The sequence below is a fragment of the Solanum lycopersicum genome, chromosome 6, assembly GCF_036512215.1.
Source record: "Solanum lycopersicum chromosome 6, SLM_r2.1".
In the NCBI taxonomy this organism is placed as follows: Eukaryota; Viridiplantae; Streptophyta; class Magnoliopsida; order Solanales; family Solanaceae; genus Solanum; species Solanum lycopersicum.
In genome coordinates this window covers 13,020,533-13,043,107 of record NC_090805.1, presented here as the reverse complement: position 1 = coordinate 13,043,107, position 22,575 = coordinate 13,020,533, and the positions used below count along the sequence as shown (strand labels likewise).

Here is a 22,575-nt window from a genome sequence, read left to right as displayed (position 1 = left end):
GCTCCATACCTGGTCACGCATGCTGTCTTTGGCTCATCCCCTTCTGCAATGCGCACTTGATAGTAGCCTTTCCAGAGATCCATCTTGGTAAAATACTTGGCCTCTCCAAGTCGATCAAACAAATCTGCGATCAGCGGGATTGGATACTTGTTCCGAATTGTGATCTTATTGAGCCCCCTGTAGTCAATGCATAGAAGCATCGACCCGTCTTTCTTCTTCTAAAACAGCACCGGCGCTCCATAGGGTGCCTTGGATGGACGAATAAGACCTGCTTCGAGGAGCTATTTTTAACTGCTTCCTCAGTTCTTCTAACTCAGGCGGAGCCATCGATAAGGTGCAAATGCAGGTGGCTTGGCTCCCACCTCTAGCTCAATCATGTGGTCTACCTCACGCCTTAGAGGTAGAGTTTTTGGCAGCTCCTCCGGCATCACGTCACTGGTTTCCTGCAAAATAGATTCTATGATGGGTGGCAGAGGCTCCATAGCACCATGGTCTTCACTCGAACTTGCGATGGTGGCTAAGAAGGTTGGTGCTCCTTTCTTCAGGCCCTTCACAATCTGCATGGCTGACAGTTGGGCATATATGTCTTTCTTCGGCACCCTAACAAGAGGCACCATACAAGACCCTTCCCCCTTCATCACCAAGAGTTGTTGAAGGTAGGGATAAATCATCGTGTGGCAACGTTGAAAGAATTCCTGCCCAAGAATAGCATCGGATATGTCCAAGGGAGCTACAGTAAAGTTTGTCTTACCTCTCCACCGTCCTAAAGTGATGCTGACCCCATGAGCAATTCCACACACGGGAGTTGGTGGGGCGTTGACCGTCTTGAGGCGATTGTTGCTTGGAACAATTTTCAGTCCCAATTTTTCGGCCGCCGTCTTGGTCATAATGTTGGATTCAGCCCCAAAATCTACCATGGCCCGAACTGCTTGCCCATTGATGGATATATCCACATATTGTTTACTGAAATCCCCCGGGTTGTCAGCCTGCTTTGCTATGGCACCACAGATTCTAACCATGCCCAACTGAGTGGTGTCTGCCGATTTCGCCTTGTCTTGTGCCTCCTTCTCCTTCCGCTCACGGACGATGGCACTAAGGCTCTTCATCTCTGGGCACCTGGCATAACCGTGAGGTCCGCCGCATATGTAGCACCCGTCTCCTCTGCTGGACTGCGTCCGCTTCTCCGAGAATTTCTGACGTTCAAACCGTCTGCCATCGGACATGGGCGTGTCCTGCTGCTTGGGTTATGCCGACTGTTCTCTGCCTCGGCCACAGTCTCCCCCACCTTTAGCTTGATTCCTTGCCCTTTGCCTTGTCCAAACGATCATGTTTGAAATCTGTCAAGGTCTCGACTTGAGTGATGGCCTCATCGATGGTTTTTACTTGACGCTGCTCTAACTCGGTCCTCGCCCAATTCTGCAGCCCATCCATGAAGGTGAACAGCATGTCATCTTCCATGAGTTGGGGAATTTGGAGGGTCGAAATTGTGAACTCCTTCACATATGCCCTAATGCTTCCCGTTTGCTTCAACTCCCAGAGTTTGCACTTCATCTCATAAACAACATTATTGGGGAAGAAAGCTTTCTTGAATTCCTCAAGGAATTGTTCCCATGTGTCGATGGTGCGTGTGCCCCTCTTGATCTCGGCATCTTTGCGTTTCCACCACAGCATGGCTACGTCGGAAAGATAAACGCGGCAGTGTTGATCTTGTTTGCATCGCTCCTGACCTGATTACACCTGAAATAATTTTCCAAGTGCCAAAGGAAATTGCCTACCTCTAGGGCATCACGGACACCCTTGAATGTCGGTGGCTTGGGAACCTCGACTCTGGACTCCCTTTCCTTGCCAAGTGATGTTGTTGCTCCAACCTCCCTCTCTTCTTCGAGGGCCTCAACCTTTTTCTTCAGCGTCTGGATCATCGTAAGGGCGTCCATGAACCTGAACTCCAAGGAAGTAATGGTTTCCTTCATCGCTAATTCAGACCGCTTGCGTAGATCCAACTCCTTCCGAATGGCTTCAACTTCCTCAAGGGAGTTCTCTTCAAGGTCTTTGACATCGCTGTCCAACCGATTCAAGCGCGGGCCTAAAATCTCAACAGTTGGCCTTGCCCTTTCAACGCTGGCAAGCCATTCATGTCCCACAGTGACGTCGATAGTTTCTTCGCTGTCGTCGCCGTCACTCTCATCGACAACATTATGCTGGAAAGATGTTGGTCCGTCGCTTGGTGGAGGAACATTTGATGGTAACTCATCTGTTGGAAGACCGCCTGGTGGCAGACTGCCTGATGGTTGGCCGCCTGGTGGCAGACTGCCTGATGGCTGGCCACCTGGTGGCAGACTGCCTGATGGCTGACCACCTGGTGGTAGACTGCCTGATGGAAGATTAGTTGGTGGTGGATCAGTAGGTGGAAGATCGGGCAGAATAGGCAGATTGGGATCATTTCCCTTCTGCTGCTGCTTCTTCCCTTTCTTGTTCTTCTTTCCCACCTGAATGTTGGGGGTGTTGCTAGCGCCGCTTCCGTCTCCTTCATTCATCATTCTGTTACGATGAACCTGCTCTGATACCAATTGTCACCGAATTTTTGATTTGGACAATACTCCATGCGACACTTGACGGTTTACTCACGATTCTTGCACGTTCTTGCAAACTCAAGTAAGCCTAAAACTCGGATCGCTAAGAAAATAAGAAGTAGACAGAATTTTGGAAGAAGGAACTTCTATTACTTGAAAATGATTGGATGCTTTACAAGGTCAATGAACTACTATTTATACTACTCTAATGCCTAAGAAATAGTAAATGCTACACTATACAAGTTCCTAAGACTATGCCTACAAGACAAGCTTCTAAGTCTTCCAAAAAGGACTCCTAGATGCTCCTAGTCTGCCCCATGATCTGCACAAGCCTCCCAAAGGCTTGAAACTCCTGAAACTGTCGCCCCACTACCAAGTGTAACAACTGTAACGGCTGTAACTGCCGTAACAGCTGAAACTGTTGTAACGGCTGTCTCTTCACCTGCTGCTGGCCCCCTTGGCTGCTTTCCTGCATGGTCAGCCTGCCCCCTTGCACTTGATGCGCCTAATGGCTGCCTAGTTGGGTGGCGTTCAGCCTGAATGGATGGCGGGACGTCACACCTTGGACGACAAACACGGTCGAATGACGTCACGCCCGACATGCCATCACCGCCTTTTAACATCACACACATTCGAACGATGTCGGGCGTTGCATGCCATTATGGCCTATGGGCAGCACACACAATCGAAAAACATCCGGCGTGGCATGATATCACCGCCTTTGGACAGCACACACGGTCGAACGACGTCGAGCGTGACATGCCATCACCGCCGTTGGACAGCACACACGGTCAAACAACATCGGGCGTGGCATGCCATCATCACCATTGGGCAGCACACACGGTCCAACGACGTTGCACGTGGCATGCCATCATAACCCTTGAACGGCAAACACGATCGAACGACGTCAGACATGATATGCTATTACCGCCTTTCGAAAGCAGAAACGGTTGAACAACATCGGGCATGGCATGCCATCATCGCCTTTGGGCAGCTCACACGGTCAAACAATGTCGGGTGTGGCATGACATCACCGCCTTTGGACAGCACACACAGTCAAACGACGTTGGGCGTGACATGCAATCACCGCCTTGTGACAGCACACACGGTTGAACGACGTTGGACGTGGCATGACATCACCGCCGTTGGACAACACAAACAGTCGGCAACGTCAGGCATGGCATGACAACACTGCCCTTGAACAGTACACACGGTCGGACGAAGTCGTGCGTGGAATGATACCACCGCCCTTGGGCATCACACACGGTGAGACTACGTCGGGCGTGGCATGACATCACCGCCTTTGGACAGCACACACGGTAGAACGACATCGGGCGTGGCATATTATCATCGCCTTTGGGTATCACACATGGTCGAATGACGTTGGGCGTGGCATGCCATCATAGCCCTTGGACGGCAAACACGGTCAGACGACGTCGGGCGTGGCATGCCATCACAGCCCTTGGACAGCACACACGGTCGTACAACATCGAGCCTGGCATGCCATCATCGCCTTTGGGCAGCATACACGGTCGAACGACGTCGAGCGTGGCATGACATCACCGCCTTTGGAAAGCACACATGGTCGAATAACGTTGGGCGTGGCATGGCATCATTGCCTTAAGGCAGCACGCACAGTCGAATGACTTCGGGCGTGGCATGCCATCATCGCCTTTGGGCAGAACAAATGGTCGAATGACATCGGGCAAGACATGACATCACCTCCCTTAGACTACACGCACGATCGGCATCATCGGGCGTGGCATGCCATAACAGCCCTTGGACTGCACGTAGATTTGGACGACGTCGGGCGTGGCATAACATCACCGCCCTTGGACAGTACACACGGTCGAACGACGTCAGGTGTGGCATTAGATAACCGCCCTTGGACAGCACACATGGTCGGACGACGTCGGTCGTGGCATGACATCACCACCCTTCGACAGCACATACGATCGAACGACGTCAGGCATGGCATGACATCACCGCCCTTGGACTCTACGCACGGTTGGATGACGTCGGGCATGGCATGACATCACCGCCCTTGGACAGCACACACATTCGGCAACGTCGGGCGTGGCATGACATCACCTCGTTTGGCCAGCACACACGGTCGAACGACGTCGCGCGTGGCATGCCATCATCGCCCTTGGCGGATAAACACGGTCGAACAATGTCAAGCGTGGCATGCCATCACCGCCTTTGGACAGCACACACGGTCGGACGACATCGGGCGTGGCATGCGATCATCGCCTTTGGGCAACACAGACGGTCGAACGACGTTGGGCGTGGCATGCCATCATCGCCCTTGGACAACACACATAGTCGAATGATGTCAGGCGTGGAGTGTCATTATGGCCCTTGGACAACACACACGGTTGAACGACGTCGACCGTGGCATGCCATCATAGCCCTTGGACGACAAACACGGTCGAACGATGTCGGGTGTGGCATGCCATCATTGTCTTTGGACTAGCGAAACAGTCGGACGGTGTCAGGCATGGCATGCCATCATCGCCCTTGGCCAGCATACATGATCGACCGACGTCGGATGTGGCATGACATCACCTCCTTTGGACAGCACACACGGTCAGACGACATCGGGCGTGGCATGCCATCATTGCCTCTGGGCAGCACAGATAGTCGGGCGTCGTCGGGCGTGGCATGCCATCATCGCTCTTGGACAGCACAGACGGTCGGACGGCGTCGGGCGTGGCATGCCATCATAGACCTTCGACAGCACACATGATCGGCAATGTCGGGTGTGGCATAATAACACTACCCTTGGACAGTACATACGATCGGACGACGTCGGGCGTAGCATGACATAACTGCCCTTAGGCAGCACACACGGTCGGACAACATCGAGCATAGCCAAACATCAATACACGGTCAGCAACATCGGGCGTGGATTGCCATCACCGTCCTTGGACCGCACACACGGTCAACGACATCGGGCATGGCATGACATCACCGCCCTTGGATTGCCGAACGGTTTAACGATGTCGGGCGTGGCATGACATCACTACCCTTGGACAAGACACACGATCGGCAACGTTGGGCGTGGCATGCCATCACTACCCTTGTACTGCACGCACGGTTGAATGAACGTCGGGCGTGGCATGACATCACCGCTATTAGGCAGCACACAGTGTCGAACGACATCGAGCGTGGCATGACATCACCGCCCTTTGAAAGCACCAATGGTCGGCAACATCGGTCGTGGCATGACATCACTGCCCTTGGACAACACACACGGTCGACAACATTGGGCGTGGCATGACATCACCGCCTTTGGACAGCACACACGATTGAACCACGTCGGGTGTGAAATGCCATCACCGCCGTTGGACAACACACTCGGTCGAACGAAGTCAGGCATGGCATGCCATCATCGCCTTTGGGTAGCACACACGGTCGAATGACGTCAGGCGTGGCATGACATCATCGCCTTTTGGAAGCACACACGGTTGAACGACGTCGGGCTTGGCATACCATCATCACCTTTGGGTAGCACAAACGGTAAGACGACGTCAGGCGTGGCATGACATCACCACCCTTGGACTGCACGCACGGTCGTACGACTTTGGGTGTGGCATGACATCACCGCCCTTGGACATCACACACGGTCAGCAACGTCAGGCATGGCATTACATCACCGCCCTTGAACTGCACGCACGGTCGGCAACGTTGGGCGTGGCAAGATATCACTGCCCTTGGACAGCACACACGGTCGGACGACGTCGGGCGTGGCATGACATCACCGCCCTTGGGTATCACACACGGTCAGACTATGTCAGGCATGGCATGCCATCTTCGCCTTTGGGCAGCACAAATGGTCGAATAACGTAGAGCGTGGCATGCCATCACCGCCCTTGGATAGCACACACGGTCGGAAACGTCGGGCGTGGCATGCCATCATAGCCCTTGGACGGCACACACAGTCGAACGACGTCAGGCGTGGCATGACATCGCCTCTTTTGGACTGCACGCACAGTCGGCACGTCGGGCGTGGCATGACATCACCGACCTTGGATAGCACACACGATCGTCAATGTCGGGTGTGACATAACATCACCGCCTTAGGACAGCACTGACAGTCGAACAACGTCAGGTGTGGTATGCCATCACCGCCCTTGGATAGCACCCACGGTCGGCAACGTTGGACGTGGCATGACATCACCGCCGTTGGACAACACACACGGTCGGCAACGTCAGGCATGGCATGACATCACTGCCCTTGGACAGTACACACGGTCGGACGAAGTCGTGCGTGGCATGATATCACCGCCCTTGGGCATCACACACGGTGGGACTAAGTAGGGCGTGGCATGACATCACCGCCTTTGGACATCACACACGGTAGAAGGACATCGGTCGTGGCATACAATCATCGCCTTTGGGCATCACACATGGTCGAATGACGTTGGGCGTGGCATGCCATCATAGCCCTTGGACGGCAAACACGGTCAGACGACGTCGGGCGTGGACTGCCATCACCGCCCTTGGACAGCACACACGGTCGAACAATGTCGAGCGTGGCATGCCATCATCGCCTTTGGGCAGCACACACGGTCGAACAACGTCGAGCGTGGCATGACATCATCGCATTTGGAAAGCACACATGGTCGAATGACGTTGGGCGTGGCATGCCATCATTGCCTTTGGGCAGCATGCACAGTCGAATGACTTTGGGCGTGGCATGCCATCATCGCCTTTGGGCAGCACAAATGGTCGAATGACATCGGGCAAGACATGACATCACCTCCCTTGGACTTCACGCACGACCGGCATCGTCGGGCGTGGCATGCCATCACAGCCCTTGGACTGCACACAGAGTTGGACGACGTCGGGCGTGGCATAACATCACCGCCCTTGGACAGTACACACAGTCGAACGACGACGGGTGTGGCATGCCATCATCGTCTTTGGACTAGCGAACATAGTCGGACGGTATCAGGCGTGGCATGCCATCATCGCCCCTGGCCGGCATACATGATCGACCGACGCCGGATGTGCCATGACATCACCTCCTTTGGATAGCACACATGGTCAGACGACATCGGGCATGGCATGCCATCATCGCCTTTAGGCAGCATAGATAGTCAGGCGGCGGCGGGCGTGGCATGCCATCATCGCTCTTGGACAGCACAGACGGTCGGACGGCGTCGAGCGTGACATGTTATCATAGACCTTCGACAGCACACACGATTGGCAACGTCGGGTGTGGCATAACAACACTACCCTTGGATAGTACACACGATCGGACAACGTCGAGCGTAGCATGACATAACTGCCCTTGGGCAACACACACGGTCGGACAACATCGGGCGTAGCCAAACATCAATACACGATTGGCAACATCGGGCGTGGCATGCCATCACTGTCCTTGGACAGCATACACGGTCAAACGACGTCGGGCGTGGCATGACATCACCATCCTTGGACTGCCGAACGGTTTAACGATGTCGAGCGTGGCATGACATCACCGCCTTTGGACAACACACACGGTTGAACCACGCCGGGTGTGAAATGCCATCACCGCCGTTGGACAACACACTCGATCGAACGACGTCGGGCGTGGCATGCCATCATCGCCTTTGGGTACCACACACGGTCGAACGACGTCAGGCGTGGTATGACATCATAGCCTTTTGGAAGTACACACAGTCGAACGACGTCGGGCTTGGCATGCCATAATCACCTTTGGGCAGCACAAACGGTAAGACGACGTCAGGCGTGGCATGACATCACCACCCTTGGACTGCACGCACGGTCGTACGACGTTGGGCGTGGCATGACATCACCGCCCTTGGACATCACACACGGTCAACAACATCAGGCATGGCATTACATCACCGCCCTTGAACTGCACGCACGGTCAGCAATGTTGGGCGTGGCAAGATATCACTGCCCTTGGACAGCACACACGGTCGGACAACATCGGGCGTGGCATAACATCACCGCCCTTGGGCAGCACACACGGTCAGACTACGTCAGACATGGCATGCCATCATCGCCTTGGGGCAGCACAAACGGTCGAACGACGTCGAGCGTGGCATGCCATCACCGCCCTTGGACAGCACACACAGTCGGCAACATCGGGAGTGGCATGCCATCATAGCCCTTGGACGGCACACACGGTCGAACGACATCAGGCGTGGCATGACATCACCATCTTTGGGCAGCACACACGGTCGAACGACGTCGGGTGTGACATGACATCATCGCCTTTGGGTAGCAAAAATGGTCGAACGACATTGAGCGTGGCATGGCATCACCGCCCTTGGATAGCACGCACAGTCAGACGAAGTCGTGCGTGGCATGATATCACCGCCCTTGGGCATCACACACGGTGGGACTAAGTCGGGCGTGGCATGACATCACCGCCTTTGGACATCACACACGGTAGAAGGACATCGGTCGTGGCATACAATCATCGCCTTTGGGCATCACACATGGTCGAATGACGTTGGGCGTGGCATGCCATCATAGCCCTTGGACGGCAAACACGGTCAGACGACGTCGGGCGTGGCATGCCATCACCGCCCTTGGACAGCACACACGGTCGAACAATGTCGAGCGTGGCATGCCATCATCGCCTTTGGGCAGCACACACGGTCGAACAACGTCGAGCGTGGCATGACATCACCGCATTTGGAAAGCACACATAGTCGAATGACGTTGGGCGTGGCATGCCATCATTGCCTTTGGGCAGCATGCACAGTCGAATGACTTTGGGCGTGGCATGCCATCATCGCCTTTGGGCAGCACAAATGGTCGAATGACATCGGGCAAGACATGACATCACCTCCCTTGGACTTCACGCACGACCGGCATCGTCGGGCGTGGCATGCCATCACAGCCCTTGGACTGCACACAGAGTTGGACGACGTCGGGCGTGGCATAACATCACCGCCCTTGGACAGTACACACAGTCGAACGATGACGGGTGTGGCATGCCATCATCGTCTTTGGACTAGCGAACATAGTCGGACGGTGTCAGGCGTGGCATGCCATCATCGCCCTTGGCCGGCATACATGATCGACCGACGCCGGATGTGGCATGACATCACCTCCTTTGGATAGCACACACGGTCAGACGACATGGGGCATGGCATGCCATCATCGCCTTTAGGCAGCATAGATAGTCAGGCGGCGTCGGGCGTGGCATGCCATCATCGCTCTTGGACAGCACAGACGGTCGGACGGCGTCGAGCGTGGCATGTTATCATAGACCTTCGACAGCACACACGATTGGCAACGTCGGGTGTGGCATAACAACACTACCCTTGGATAGTACACACGATCGGACAACGTCGAGCGTAGCATGACATAACTGCCCTTGGGCAACACACACGGTCGGACAACATCGGGCGTAGCCAAACATCAATACACGATTGGCAACATCGGGCGTGGCATGCCATCACCGTCCTTGGACAGCATACACGGTCAAACGACGTCGGGCGTGGCATGACATCACCATCCTTGGACTGCCGAACCGTTTAACGATGTCGAGCGTGGCATGACATCACCGCCTTTGGACAGCACACATGGTTGAACCACGTCGGGTGTGAAATGCCATCACCGCCGTTGGACAACACACTCGATCGAACGACGTTAGGCGTGGCATGCCATCATCGCCTTTGGGTACCACACACGGTCGAACGACGTCAGGCGTGGCATGACATCATCGCCTTTTGGAAGCACACACAGTCGAACGACGTCGGGCTTGGCATGCCATCATCACCTTTGGACAGCACAAACGGTAAGACGACATCAGGCGTGGCATGACATCACCACCCTTGGACTGCATGCACGGTCGTACGACGTTGGGCGTGGCATGACATCACCGCCCTTGGACATCACACACGGTCAGCAACATCAGGAATGGCATTACATAACCGCCCTTGAACTGCACGCACGGTCGGCAATGTTGCGCGTGGCAAGATATCACTGCCCTTGGACAGCACACACGGTCGGACAACATCGGGCGTGGCATAACATCACCGCCCTTGGGCAGCACACACGGTCAGACTACGTCAGACATGGCATGCCATCATCGCCTTGGGGCAGCACAAACGGTCGAACGACGTCGAGCGTGGCATGCCATCACCGCCCTTGGACAGCACACACAGTCGGCAACATCGGGCGTGGCATGCCATCATAGCCCTTGGACGGCACACACGGTCGAACGACGTCAGGCGTGGCATGACATCACCGTCTTTGGGCAACACACACGGTCGAACGACGTCGGGTGTGACATGACATCATCGCCTTTGGGTAGCAAAAATGGTCGAACGACATTGAGCGTGGCATGGCATCACCGCCCTTGGACAGCACGCACAGTCGGAACGTCGGGCGTGGCATGACATCACCGCCCTTGGACAGCACACACGATCATCAATGTCGGATGTCGCATAACATCACCGCCTTAGGAAAGCACTGACAGTTGAACGACGTCGGGTGTGGTATTCCATCACCGCCCTTGGACAGCACCCACGGTCGGATGACGTCGGACGTGGCATGCCATCACCGCCCTTGGACAGCACACACTCTAGGACGACGTCAGGCGTGGCATGACATCACCTCCCTTGGACTGCACACACGATCGAACGACGTCGGGCGTGGCATGACATCACCGCCCTTGGACTGCACGAACGATCGGACGACGTCGGGCGTGGCATGAAATCACCGCCCTTAGAAAGCACACACGGTCGGCAACGTTGGATGTGGCATGACATCACCGCAGTTGGACAGCACACACGGTCGGCAACGTAAGGCATGGCATGACATCACTGCCCTTGGAAAGTACACACGGTCGGACGAAGTCGTGCATGGCATGATATCACCGCCCTTCGGCATCACACACGGTGGGTCTACGTCGGGCATGGCATGACATCACCTTTTTTGCACAGCACACACGGTAGAACGACATCGCGCGTGGCATACAATCATCGCCTTTGGGCATCACACAAGGATGAATGACGTTGGGCGTCACATGCCATCATAGCCCTTGGACGGCAAACACGGTCAGACGACGTCGGGCGTGGCATGCCATCACTGCCCTTGGACAACACACACGGTCGAATAACGTCGAGCGTGGCATGCCATCAACGCCTTTGGGAAGCAAACACGGTCGAATGACGTCGAGCGTGGCATGACATCACTGCCTTTGGAAAGCACACATGGTCGAATGACGTTGGGCAGGCATGCCATCATTGCCTTTGGGCAGCACACATAGTCGAATGACTTCGAGCGTGGTATGCCATCATCGCCTTTGGGCAGCACAAATGGTCGAATGACATCAGGCAAGACATGACATCACTTCCCTTGGACTGCACGCACGGTAAGCATCATCGGGCGTGGCATGCCATTACAGCCCCTGGACTGCACGCAGAGTTGGACGACGTCGGTCGTGGCATAACATCACCGCCCTTGGACAGTACACACGGTCGAACGACATCAAGTGTGGCATGAGATCACCGCCCTTAGACAGCAAACACGGTCGGACGACGTCGGTCGTGGCATGACATCACCACCCTTGGACAGTACTTACGGTCGAACGACGTCGGGCATGGCATGACATCACCGCCCTTGGACTCTACGCACGGTTGGATGACGTCGAGCATGGCATGACATCACCGCCCATGGACAACACAGACAGTTGGCAACGTCGGGCGTGGCATGACATCACCTCCTTTGGACAGCACACACGGTCGAACGACGTCGCGCGTGGCATGCCATCATCGCCCTTGGCCGGCAAACACGGTCGAACAACGTCAAGCGTGGCATGCCATCAACGCCTTTGGATAGCACACACGGTCGGACGAAAGTGGGCGTGGCATGCGATCATCGCCTTTGCTCAGCACACACGGTCGAACGACTTCGGGCGTGGCATGCCATCATCGCCCTTGGACAACACACATGGTCGAATGATGTCAGGCGTGGAGTGTCATTACGGCCCTTAGGCAACACACACGGTTGAACGACGTCGGCCGTGGCATGCCACCATAGCCCTTGGATGACAAACACGATCGAACGATGTCGGGTGTGGAATGCCATCATCGTCTTTGGACTAGCGAACACAGTCGGACGGTGTCAGGCGTGGAATGCCATCATCGCACTTTGCCGGCATACATGATCGACCGATGTCGGATGTGGCATGACATCACCTCCTTTGGACAGCACACACGGTCAGACGACATCGGGCGTGGCATGCCATCATCGCCTTTGGGCAGCACAGATAGTCGGGCGGCGTCGGGCGTGGCATGCCATCATCGCTCTTGGATAGCACAGACGGTCGGACGGCGTCTGGCGTGGCATGCCATCATAGACCTTCGACAGCACACACGATCGGCAACGTCGGGTGTGGCATAACAACACTGCCCTTGGAAAGTACACACGATCGGATGACGTCAGGCGTAGCATGACATATCCGTCCTTAGGCAGCACACATGGTCGGACAACATCGGGCATAGCCAAACATCAATAAACGGTCGGCAACATCGGGCGTGGCATGCCATCACTGTCCTTGGAAAGCACACACGGTCAACCGACGTTGGGCGTGTCATGACATCACCGCCCTTGGATTGCCGAACAGGTTAACGATGTCGGGCGTGGCATGACATCACTGCCCTTGGACAAGACACACGATCGGCAACGTTGGGCGTGGCATGCCATCACTGCCCTTGTACTGCACGCACGGCTGAATGACGTCGGGCGTGGCATGACATCACTGCTATTAGGCAGCACAAAGGGTCGAATGACGTCGAGCATGGCATGACATCACCGCCCTTGGAAAGCACCCACGGTCGGCAACATCGGTCGTGGCACGACATCACTGCCCTTGGACAACACACACGGTCGGCAACGTTAGGCGTGGCATGACATCACCGCCTTTGGATAGCACACACGGTTGAACCACGTCGGGTGTGAAATGCCATCACCGCCGTTGGACAACACACTCGGTCGAACGAAGTCGAGCGTGGCATGCAATCATCGCCTTTGGGTAGCACACACGGTCGAACGACGTGAGGCGTGGCATGCCATCATCGCCGTTGGACAACACACTCGGTCGAACGACGTCGGGCTTGGCATTCCATCATCACCTTTGGGCAGCACAAACGGTAAGACGACGTCAGGCGTGGCATGACATCACCACCCTTGGACTGCACGCACGGTCGGACGACGTCGGGCGTGGCATGATATCACCGCCCTTGGGCAGCACACACGGTCAGACTACGTCAGGCATGGCATGACATCACCGCCCTTGGACAACACACACGGTTGGACGACGTCGGGCGTGGCATGCCATCACCGCCCCTGGACAGCACACATGGTAGGCAACGTCGGGCATGGCATGACATCACCTCTCTTGGACAGCACACACGGTCGGCAACATCTGGCGTGGCATAACATCACCGCACTTGGACAGCACACACGGTCGGATGAAGTCAGCCGTGGCATGACATCACCTCCCGTGGGCAGCACACACGGTCGGCAACGTCGGGCGTCGCATGACATCATGTCCTTTGGACAACACACACGGTTGAACGACGTCGGGCGTGGCATGCCATCATAGCCCTTGGATGGCAAACACAGTCGAACGACGTCAAACGTGACATGGCATCATCGCCTTTGGGTAGCACACGCGGTCGAACGACGTCAGGCGTGGCATGACATCACTGCCTTTGGACATCACACACGGTCGAACGACATCGGGCGTGACATGTCATCCCGCCATTGGACATCACACACGGTCGAACAACGTCGGGCATGGCATTCCATAACTGCCTTTGGGCAGTACAACCGGTCGAACGACGTCGGGCGTGGCTTGCCATCATCGCCTTTGGGCAGCACAAATGGTCGAACAACGTCGAGCGTGGAAAGCCATCATCGCCTATGGGCAGCACACACGGTCGAACAACATCGGGCGTGGCACACACGGTCGAACAACATCGGGGGTGGCATGACATCAAAGCCATTGGACAGCAAACACGGTCAATAACATCGGGCATGGCATGATACCACCGCCCTTGGACAGCACACACGGTCAGACGACATCGGGCGTGACATGCCATCACCGCCTTTGGACAGCACTTACGGTTGAACGACGTCGGGCGTGGCATGCCATCATCGCCTTTGGGCAGCACAGACGGTCGAACGGCGTCGGGCGTGGCATGCCATCATCACATTTAGGCAGCAAAAATGTTCGAACAACGTCGGGCGTGGCATTACATCATCGCCCTAAGACTGCATGCACGGTCTGACGATGTCAGGCGTGGCATGACATCGCCGCCCTTGGACTACACACACGGTCGAACGACGTCAGGCGTGGATTGACATCACCATCCTTAGACTGCACATACGCTTGAACGAAGTCAGGCGTGGCATGTAATCATCTCATTTGGGAAGCACAGACGGTCGAACAACATCAGGCATGGCATGACATCACCGCCCTAAGACTGCACACACGGTCTGACGACGTCGAGCGTGGCATGCCATCATCACAATTGGGCAGCACAAACGGTCGAACAATGTCGGGCGTGGCATGACATCACCGCCCTAAGACTACACGCACGGTCGGACAACGTCAGGCGTGGCATGACATCACCGCTCTTGGACAACACATGGTCGAACAACATCGGGCGTGGCATGACTTCACCGCTCTTGGATGGCATGCACGGTCAAACGACGTCGGGCATGGGATGACATCACCGCTTTTGGACAGCACACACGATCGAACGACGTCGGGTGTGACATGCCATCACCACCTTTGGAGAGCATACACGATCGAACGATGTCGAGCGTCGCATGCCATCATCGCCTTTGGGCACCACAAACGTTCGAACGAAGTTGGGCGTGGCATGACATCACCGCCCTTGGACTGCATGCACAGTCGAACGATGTTGGGCATGGCATGACGTCACCGCCCTTGGACGATAAACACAATCGAAGGACGTTTAGCTTGAAATGCCATCACCGCCTTTGGAAAGCACACACGGTCGAACAACATCGGGCGTGTGTGCCATCAGCGCCTTTGGGCTGCACAAACGGTCGAACGACGTCGGGCGTGACATGCCATCACTGCCTTTGGACAGCACACACGGTCGAACGATGTTAGGAATGGCATGCCATCATCGCGTTTGGGCAGCACACACGATCGAACGATGTCGGGCGTGCCATGCCATCAACGCCTTTGGGCAGCACAAACGGTCAAACGACGTCAGGTGTGGCATGACATCTCCTCCCTTGGACTGCATGCACGGTCGAACGATGTCGGGCGTGGCATGACATCACCGCACTCAGAATACACACACAGTCGAACGACGTCGGGCGTAGCAGTACATTGCCGCTTTTGGACTACAAACACGATCGAACGACATCGCGCGTGGCATAACATCACCACCCTTAAACTTCACACACGGTCGGAAACGTTGGGCGTGGCATGACATCACCGCCTTTGGACTGCACACACGGTTTAACGACATCGGGCGTGACATGCCATCATCGCCTATGGGCAGCACAAACGGTTGTACGACGTTTGGCATGGCATGCCATCATAGCCCTTGGGAGCAAACACGGTCGAATGACGTCAGGCGTGACTTGCCATCACCACCTTTGGACAGCACACACATTTGAACGACGTCGGGCGTGGCATGCCATCATCGCCTTTGGGCAGCACACACGATCGAAAGACATTTGGCGTGGCATGACATCACCGCCTTTGGACAGCACACATGGTCGAACGACGTTGAGCGTGACATGCCATCACCGCCGTTGGATAGCACACACGGTCTAATGACGTCGGGCGTGGCATGCCATCATCACCTTTGGGCAGCACACACGGTCAAACGACGTCGGGCGTGGCATGCCATCATCACCTTTGGGAGACACACACGGTCAAACAACGTCGGGTGTGCCATGCCACCATCGCTTTTGGACTAGCTCACACAGTCGAAAGACGTCGGGCTTGGCATGCCATCATCACCTTTGGGCAGCACAAATGGTAAGACGACGTCAGGCGTGGCATGACATCACCACCCTTGGACTGCACGCACGGTCGAACGACGTCGGGCGTGGCATGACGTCACCGCCCTTGGGCAGCACACATGGTCAGACTACGTCAGGCATGGCATGACATCACCGCCCTTAGACAACACACACGGTTGGACGATGTCGGTCGTGACATGCCATCACCGCCCTTGGACAGCACACACGATCGGCAACTTCGGGCGTGGCATGACATCACCTCTCTTGGACAGCACACACGGTCGGCAACATCGGGCGTGGCATAACATCACTGCCCTTGGACAGCACACACGGTCGGATGAAGTCAGCCATGGCATGACATCACCTCCCTTGGGCAGCACACACGGTCGAACAACGTCGGGCATGGCATGCCATCATAGCCCTTGGAAGGCAAACACAGTCGAACGACGTCAAGCGTGACATGCCATCAACGCCTTTGGGTAGAACACGCGGTCGAACGACGTCAGAAGTGGCATGACATCACCGCCTTTGGACATCACACACGGTCGAACGACGTCGGGCTTGACATGACATCCCGCCATTGGACAGCACACACGGTCGAACAATGTCGGGCATGGCATGCCATCACTGCCTTTGGGCAGTACAACCGGTCGAACGACGTCAGGCGTGGCTTGCCATCATCGCCTTTGGGCAGCACAAACGGTCGAACGACGTCGAGCGTGGCAAGCCATCATCGCCTATGGGCAGCACACACGGTCAAACGACGTCGGGCGTGGCACGCCATCATAGCCCTTGGACGGCACACACGGTCGAACGACATAGGGTGTGACATGACATCATCGCCTTTGGGCAGCAAAAAGGTCGAACGACGTTGAGCGTGGCATGACATCACCGCCCTTGGACTGCACGCACAGTCAACACGTCGGGCGTGGCATGACATCACCATTCTTGGACAGCACACACGATCATTAATGTCGGGTGTGGCATAACATCACCGCCTTAGGACAGCACACACGGACGAACGACGACGGGCGTGGCACGCCATCATCGCCTTTGGGCAGAAAACACGGTCGGACGACGTCAGGCGTGGCATGACATTACCGCCTTTGGACACAACACACGGTCGAACAATGTAGCAAGTGACATGCCATCCCGCTATTGGACAGCACACACGGTCAAATGACGTTGGGCATGGCATGCCATCATCGCCTTTGTGCAGCACAACTGCTCAAACGACGTCGGGCGTTGCATGCCATCATCGCCTTTGGGCAGCACAAACGGTCGAACGACTTCAAGCGTGACATGCCATCACCTCCTTAGGACAGCACCTACGGTCAAACGACGTCGGGCGTGGCATGCCATCTTCGCCTTTAGGAAGCACAATCGGTCGAACAACGCCAGGCGTAACATGCCATCACCGCCATTAGACAACATACAAGGTCGAATGACATCCGGCATGGCATGCCATTATTGTATCTGGGTAGCACACACATTTGAACGATGTCGGGCGTGGCATGACATCATTGCCTTTGGACAGCGCACACAGTCTAACGACGTCGGCGTGACTTGCCATCCCGCCTTTGGATAGCACACACGATCGAACAACGTCGAGCGTGGCATGACATCACCGCCTTTGGACTGCACACACGATCGAACGACGTCTGGCGTGGGATGACTTCACTGCCCTTGGACAGCACACGCGGTCGAACGACGGCGAGCGTGGCAGGACATCACCGCCTTTGGACAACACACACGGTTAAACAACGTCGGGCGTGGCATGCCATCATCACCTTTGGGAAGCACACACGGTCAGACGACGCCGAACGTGGCATGATATTACCGCCCTTGGACAGCACATACAGTCGGCAACGTCGGATGTGAAATTACATCACCGCCCTTAAATAGCATACACAGTTGGCAACGTCGAGCGTGGCATGACATAACCTCCCTTGGACAGCAAAAACGGTCGGACGATGTTTGGCGTGACATGCTATCACCGCCCTTGGACTACACGCACGATCGAATGATGTCAGACGTGGCATGAAATCATAGCCCTTGGATAGCACACACGGTCAGACAACTTTGGGCATGGCATGACATCACGTTCCTTGGACGACACTCACGGTCGAACAATGTCGGGCGTGATATGACATTACCCCCCTTGGAAAGCACCCACGGTTGAACGACGTTAGGCGTGGCATGCCATCATCGCCTTTGGGCAGCACACACGGTCGAATGACGTCTGGTGTGCCTTGTCATCACAACCCTTGGACAGCACACATAGTCGAACGACGTCGACTGTGGCATTCCATTATCACCTTTGAACATCACACTCGATCGGACGATGTCAGGCGTGGCAGGACATCACCTCCCTTGGACAGCACACAAGGTTAAACAACATCAGGCAGGGAATGACATCACCGCCTTTGGGCAGCACACACGGTCGGCAACGTCGGGCGTGCCATGCCATCATCACCTTTGGGTAGCACAAACGGTCGAATGACGTCGGGTGTGACATGCCATCATCGCCTTTGAGCAGCATACACGGTCGAACGATGTTGGGCGTGTCATGACATCATAACCCTTGGACGACAAACACGATTGAACGACGTGAAGCGTTACATGCCATCACCGCCTTTGTACATCACAAACGATCGAACAACATCGGGCATGGCATGACATCATCGCGTTTGGGCAGCACACACGATCGAACGACGTCGGGCGTGGCATGCCATCATCGCCTTTGGGAAGCACAAACGTTCGAATGAAGTTGGGCGTGGCATGACATCACCGCCCTTAGACTGCATGCACAGTCGAACGATGTTGGGCATGGCATGCCGTCACCGCCCTTGGACGGCAAACACGATCGAAGGACGTTTAGCTTGAAATGCCATCACTGCCTTTGGAAAGCATACACGGTCGAACGACATCGGGCGTGCGTGCCATCAGCTCTTTTGGGCTGCACAAACAGTCGAACGACGTCGGGCGTGACATGCCATCACTGCCTTTGGACAGCACACACGGTCGAACAATGTTGGACATGGTATGCCATCATCGCGTTTGGGCAGCACATACGGTCGACGATGTCGGGTATGGCATGCCATCAACGCCTTTGGGCAGCACAAACGGTCAAACGACGTCAGGTGTGGCATGACATCAAATCCCTTGGACTGCATGCACGGTCAGACGACGTCGGGCGTGGCATGACATCACCGCCCTTAGAATACACACACAATCGAACGACGTCGGGCGTAGCAGTACATTACCGCTTTTGGACTACAAATACGGTCGAACAACGTCGCGCGTGGCATGACATCACCACCCTTAGACTTCACACACGGTCGGAAACGTTGGGCGTGGCATGACATCACTGCCTTTGGACTGCACACACATTTGAACGACATCGGGTGTGACATGCCATCATCGCCTATGGGCAGCACAAACGGTCGAACGACATTTGGCATGGCATGCCATCATAGCCCTTGGGAGCAAACACGGTCGAATGACGTCAGGCGTGACTTGCCATCACCACCTTTAAACAGCACACACATTTGAACGACGTTGGGCGTGGCATGCCATCATCGCCTTTGGGCAGCACACACGATCGAAAGACATCGGGCGTGGCATGAAATCACCGCCTTTGGACAGCACACATGGTCGAACGACGTTGAGCGTGACATGCCATCACCGCCGTTGGATAGCACACACGGTCTAACGACGTTAGGCGTGGCATGCCGTCGTCACCTTTGGGAAGCACACACGGTCAAACGATGTCGGGCGTGGTATGCCATCACCGCCCTTGGACTGCAAGCACGATCGGACAACATCAGGCATGGCATGACATCACAACCCTTGTACCTCACACACGGTCGGCAACGTCGGGCGTGGCATGACTTCACTGCCTTTGGACAGCACACATAGTGGAATGACGTCGGGCGTGGCATGCCTTCATCGCCTTTGGGCAGCACACACGGTCGAACGACATCGGGCGTGGCATGATATCACCGCCTTTGAACTTAACACACGGTCGAACGACGTTAGGAGTGACATGCCATCAACGCCATTGGAAAGCACAAAAAGACGAATGACGTCGGGTGTGGCATGACATCACCGCCCTTAGACACCACACACGGTCGAACGACGTCGGCCGCTGTATGACATTATTGTACTTGGACTACATGTACGGTCGGACAACGTTGGGTGTGGCATGATATCACCGCCCTTGGATAGCACAAACAGTCAAACGACGTCGGTGTGGCATGCATTACCTTCCCTGGACTACATGCACGGTCGGACGACGTCGGGTGTGGCATGACGTCGCGGACCTTCGATAGCACACACGGTTGACAATGTCGGGTGTGGCATTACATCACCGCCCTTGGACAGCACACACGGTCCGACAACATCGAGCGTGACATGCCATCACCACCCTTGGACTACACGCAAGATCGGACGACGTCGGGCGTGGCATGACATCACAGCCCTTGGAAAGCATACACGGTCGAACGACGTTGGGCGTGACATGCTATCACCGCCTTTGGACAACACACATGGTCGAATGACGTCGAGCGTGGCATGCCATCATCGCGTTCGGGCAGCACACACGATTGAACGACATCAGACGTGGCATGCCATCATCGCCTTTGGGTAGCACAAATGGTCGAACGACGTCGAGCGTGGAAGGAAATCATTGCCCTTAGACTGCACGCATAGTCGGACGACATTGGGCATGGCATGACCTCACCGCCTTTGGACAGCACACAAGGTCGGCAACGTTGGGCGTGACATGACATCACTGGCCTTGGACAGCACACACAGTTGGACGACGTTGGGTGTGGCATGACATCACCGCCCAAGAACTGCACGCACGATCAGACGACGTCGGGCGTGGCGTGACATCACTGGCTCTGGACAACACATACGGTCGAATGATGTCGGGCGTGGCATGACATCACCTTCCTTGGACTGCACGCACAGTCCGATGACGTCAGGCGTGGCATGACATCACCGACCTTTGATAACACACATGGTTGGAAACGTCGGGCGTGGAATTACATCACCGCCCTTGGACAACACACACAATCAGAAACGTCGGGCGTGGCATGAAATCACCGCCCTTGGACTTCACGCACGGTTAGACAATGTCGGGCGTGGCATGACATCACCTCCCTTGGACAACACACACGGTCGAACGACGTGGAGTGTTGAATGACATCACCGCCCTTGGGCAGCATATACGATCGGAAATGTCAGGTGTGGCATGACATCACCACCTTTGGAAAGCACACACGGTTGAATGACGTCGGGCGTGGCGTGCCATCATCACCTATGTGCAGCACACACGATCGAACAACGTCGGGCGTGGCATGCGATCATAGCCCTTGGACGGCAAACACGGTCGAATGACATCAGGCGTGAAATGCCATCATTGCCTTTGGACAACACACACGGTAGAACGACGTGAGGCATGGCATGCCATCATCCCCTTTGGGAAGCATACACGGTCGAATGACGTCGGGCGTGGCATGACATCACCGCCTTTGGACAGCAGACACGGTTGAACAACGTCGGGCGTAATATGCCATCACCGTCTTTGGATAGCACACACGGTAGAATGACGTCAAGCGTGGAATGCGATCATAGCCCTTGGACGGCAAACACGGTGGAACGACGTCAGGCGTGACATGCCATCATTGCCTTTGGACAACATACACGGTAGAACGACGTCGGACATGGCATGCCATCATTGCCTTTGTACAGCACAAACGGTCGAACGATATCGGGTGTCGCATGGCCTCACCGCCCTAGGACAGCACACATGGTCGGCAATGTTAGGCATGACATGATATCACTGGCCTTGGACACCACACACGGTCGGACGATGTCGAACGTGGCATGACATCACCGCCCTAGGACTGCACGCACAGTCAGACGACATCGGGCGTGGCATGATATCACCGCCCTTGGACATAACACACGGTTGAAAGTCGTCAGGCGTGGCATGACCTCA

The 22,575-nt window shown here is 55.7% G+C and overlaps 1 protein-coding gene across 1 annotated transcript; it reads right to left on the bottom strand.

Moving 5' to 3' along the window:
* Positions 1-308: 308 nt before the first annotated feature.
* LOC138349233 (uncharacterized) lies at positions 309-1,223 on the bottom strand. The gene has a single exon (XM_069299552.1). It carries the CDS (start codon positions 1,221-1,223, stop codon positions 309-311), a length of 915 nt encoding a protein of 304 aa, XP_069155653.1.
* Positions 1,224-22,575: the final 21,352 nt, after the last annotated feature.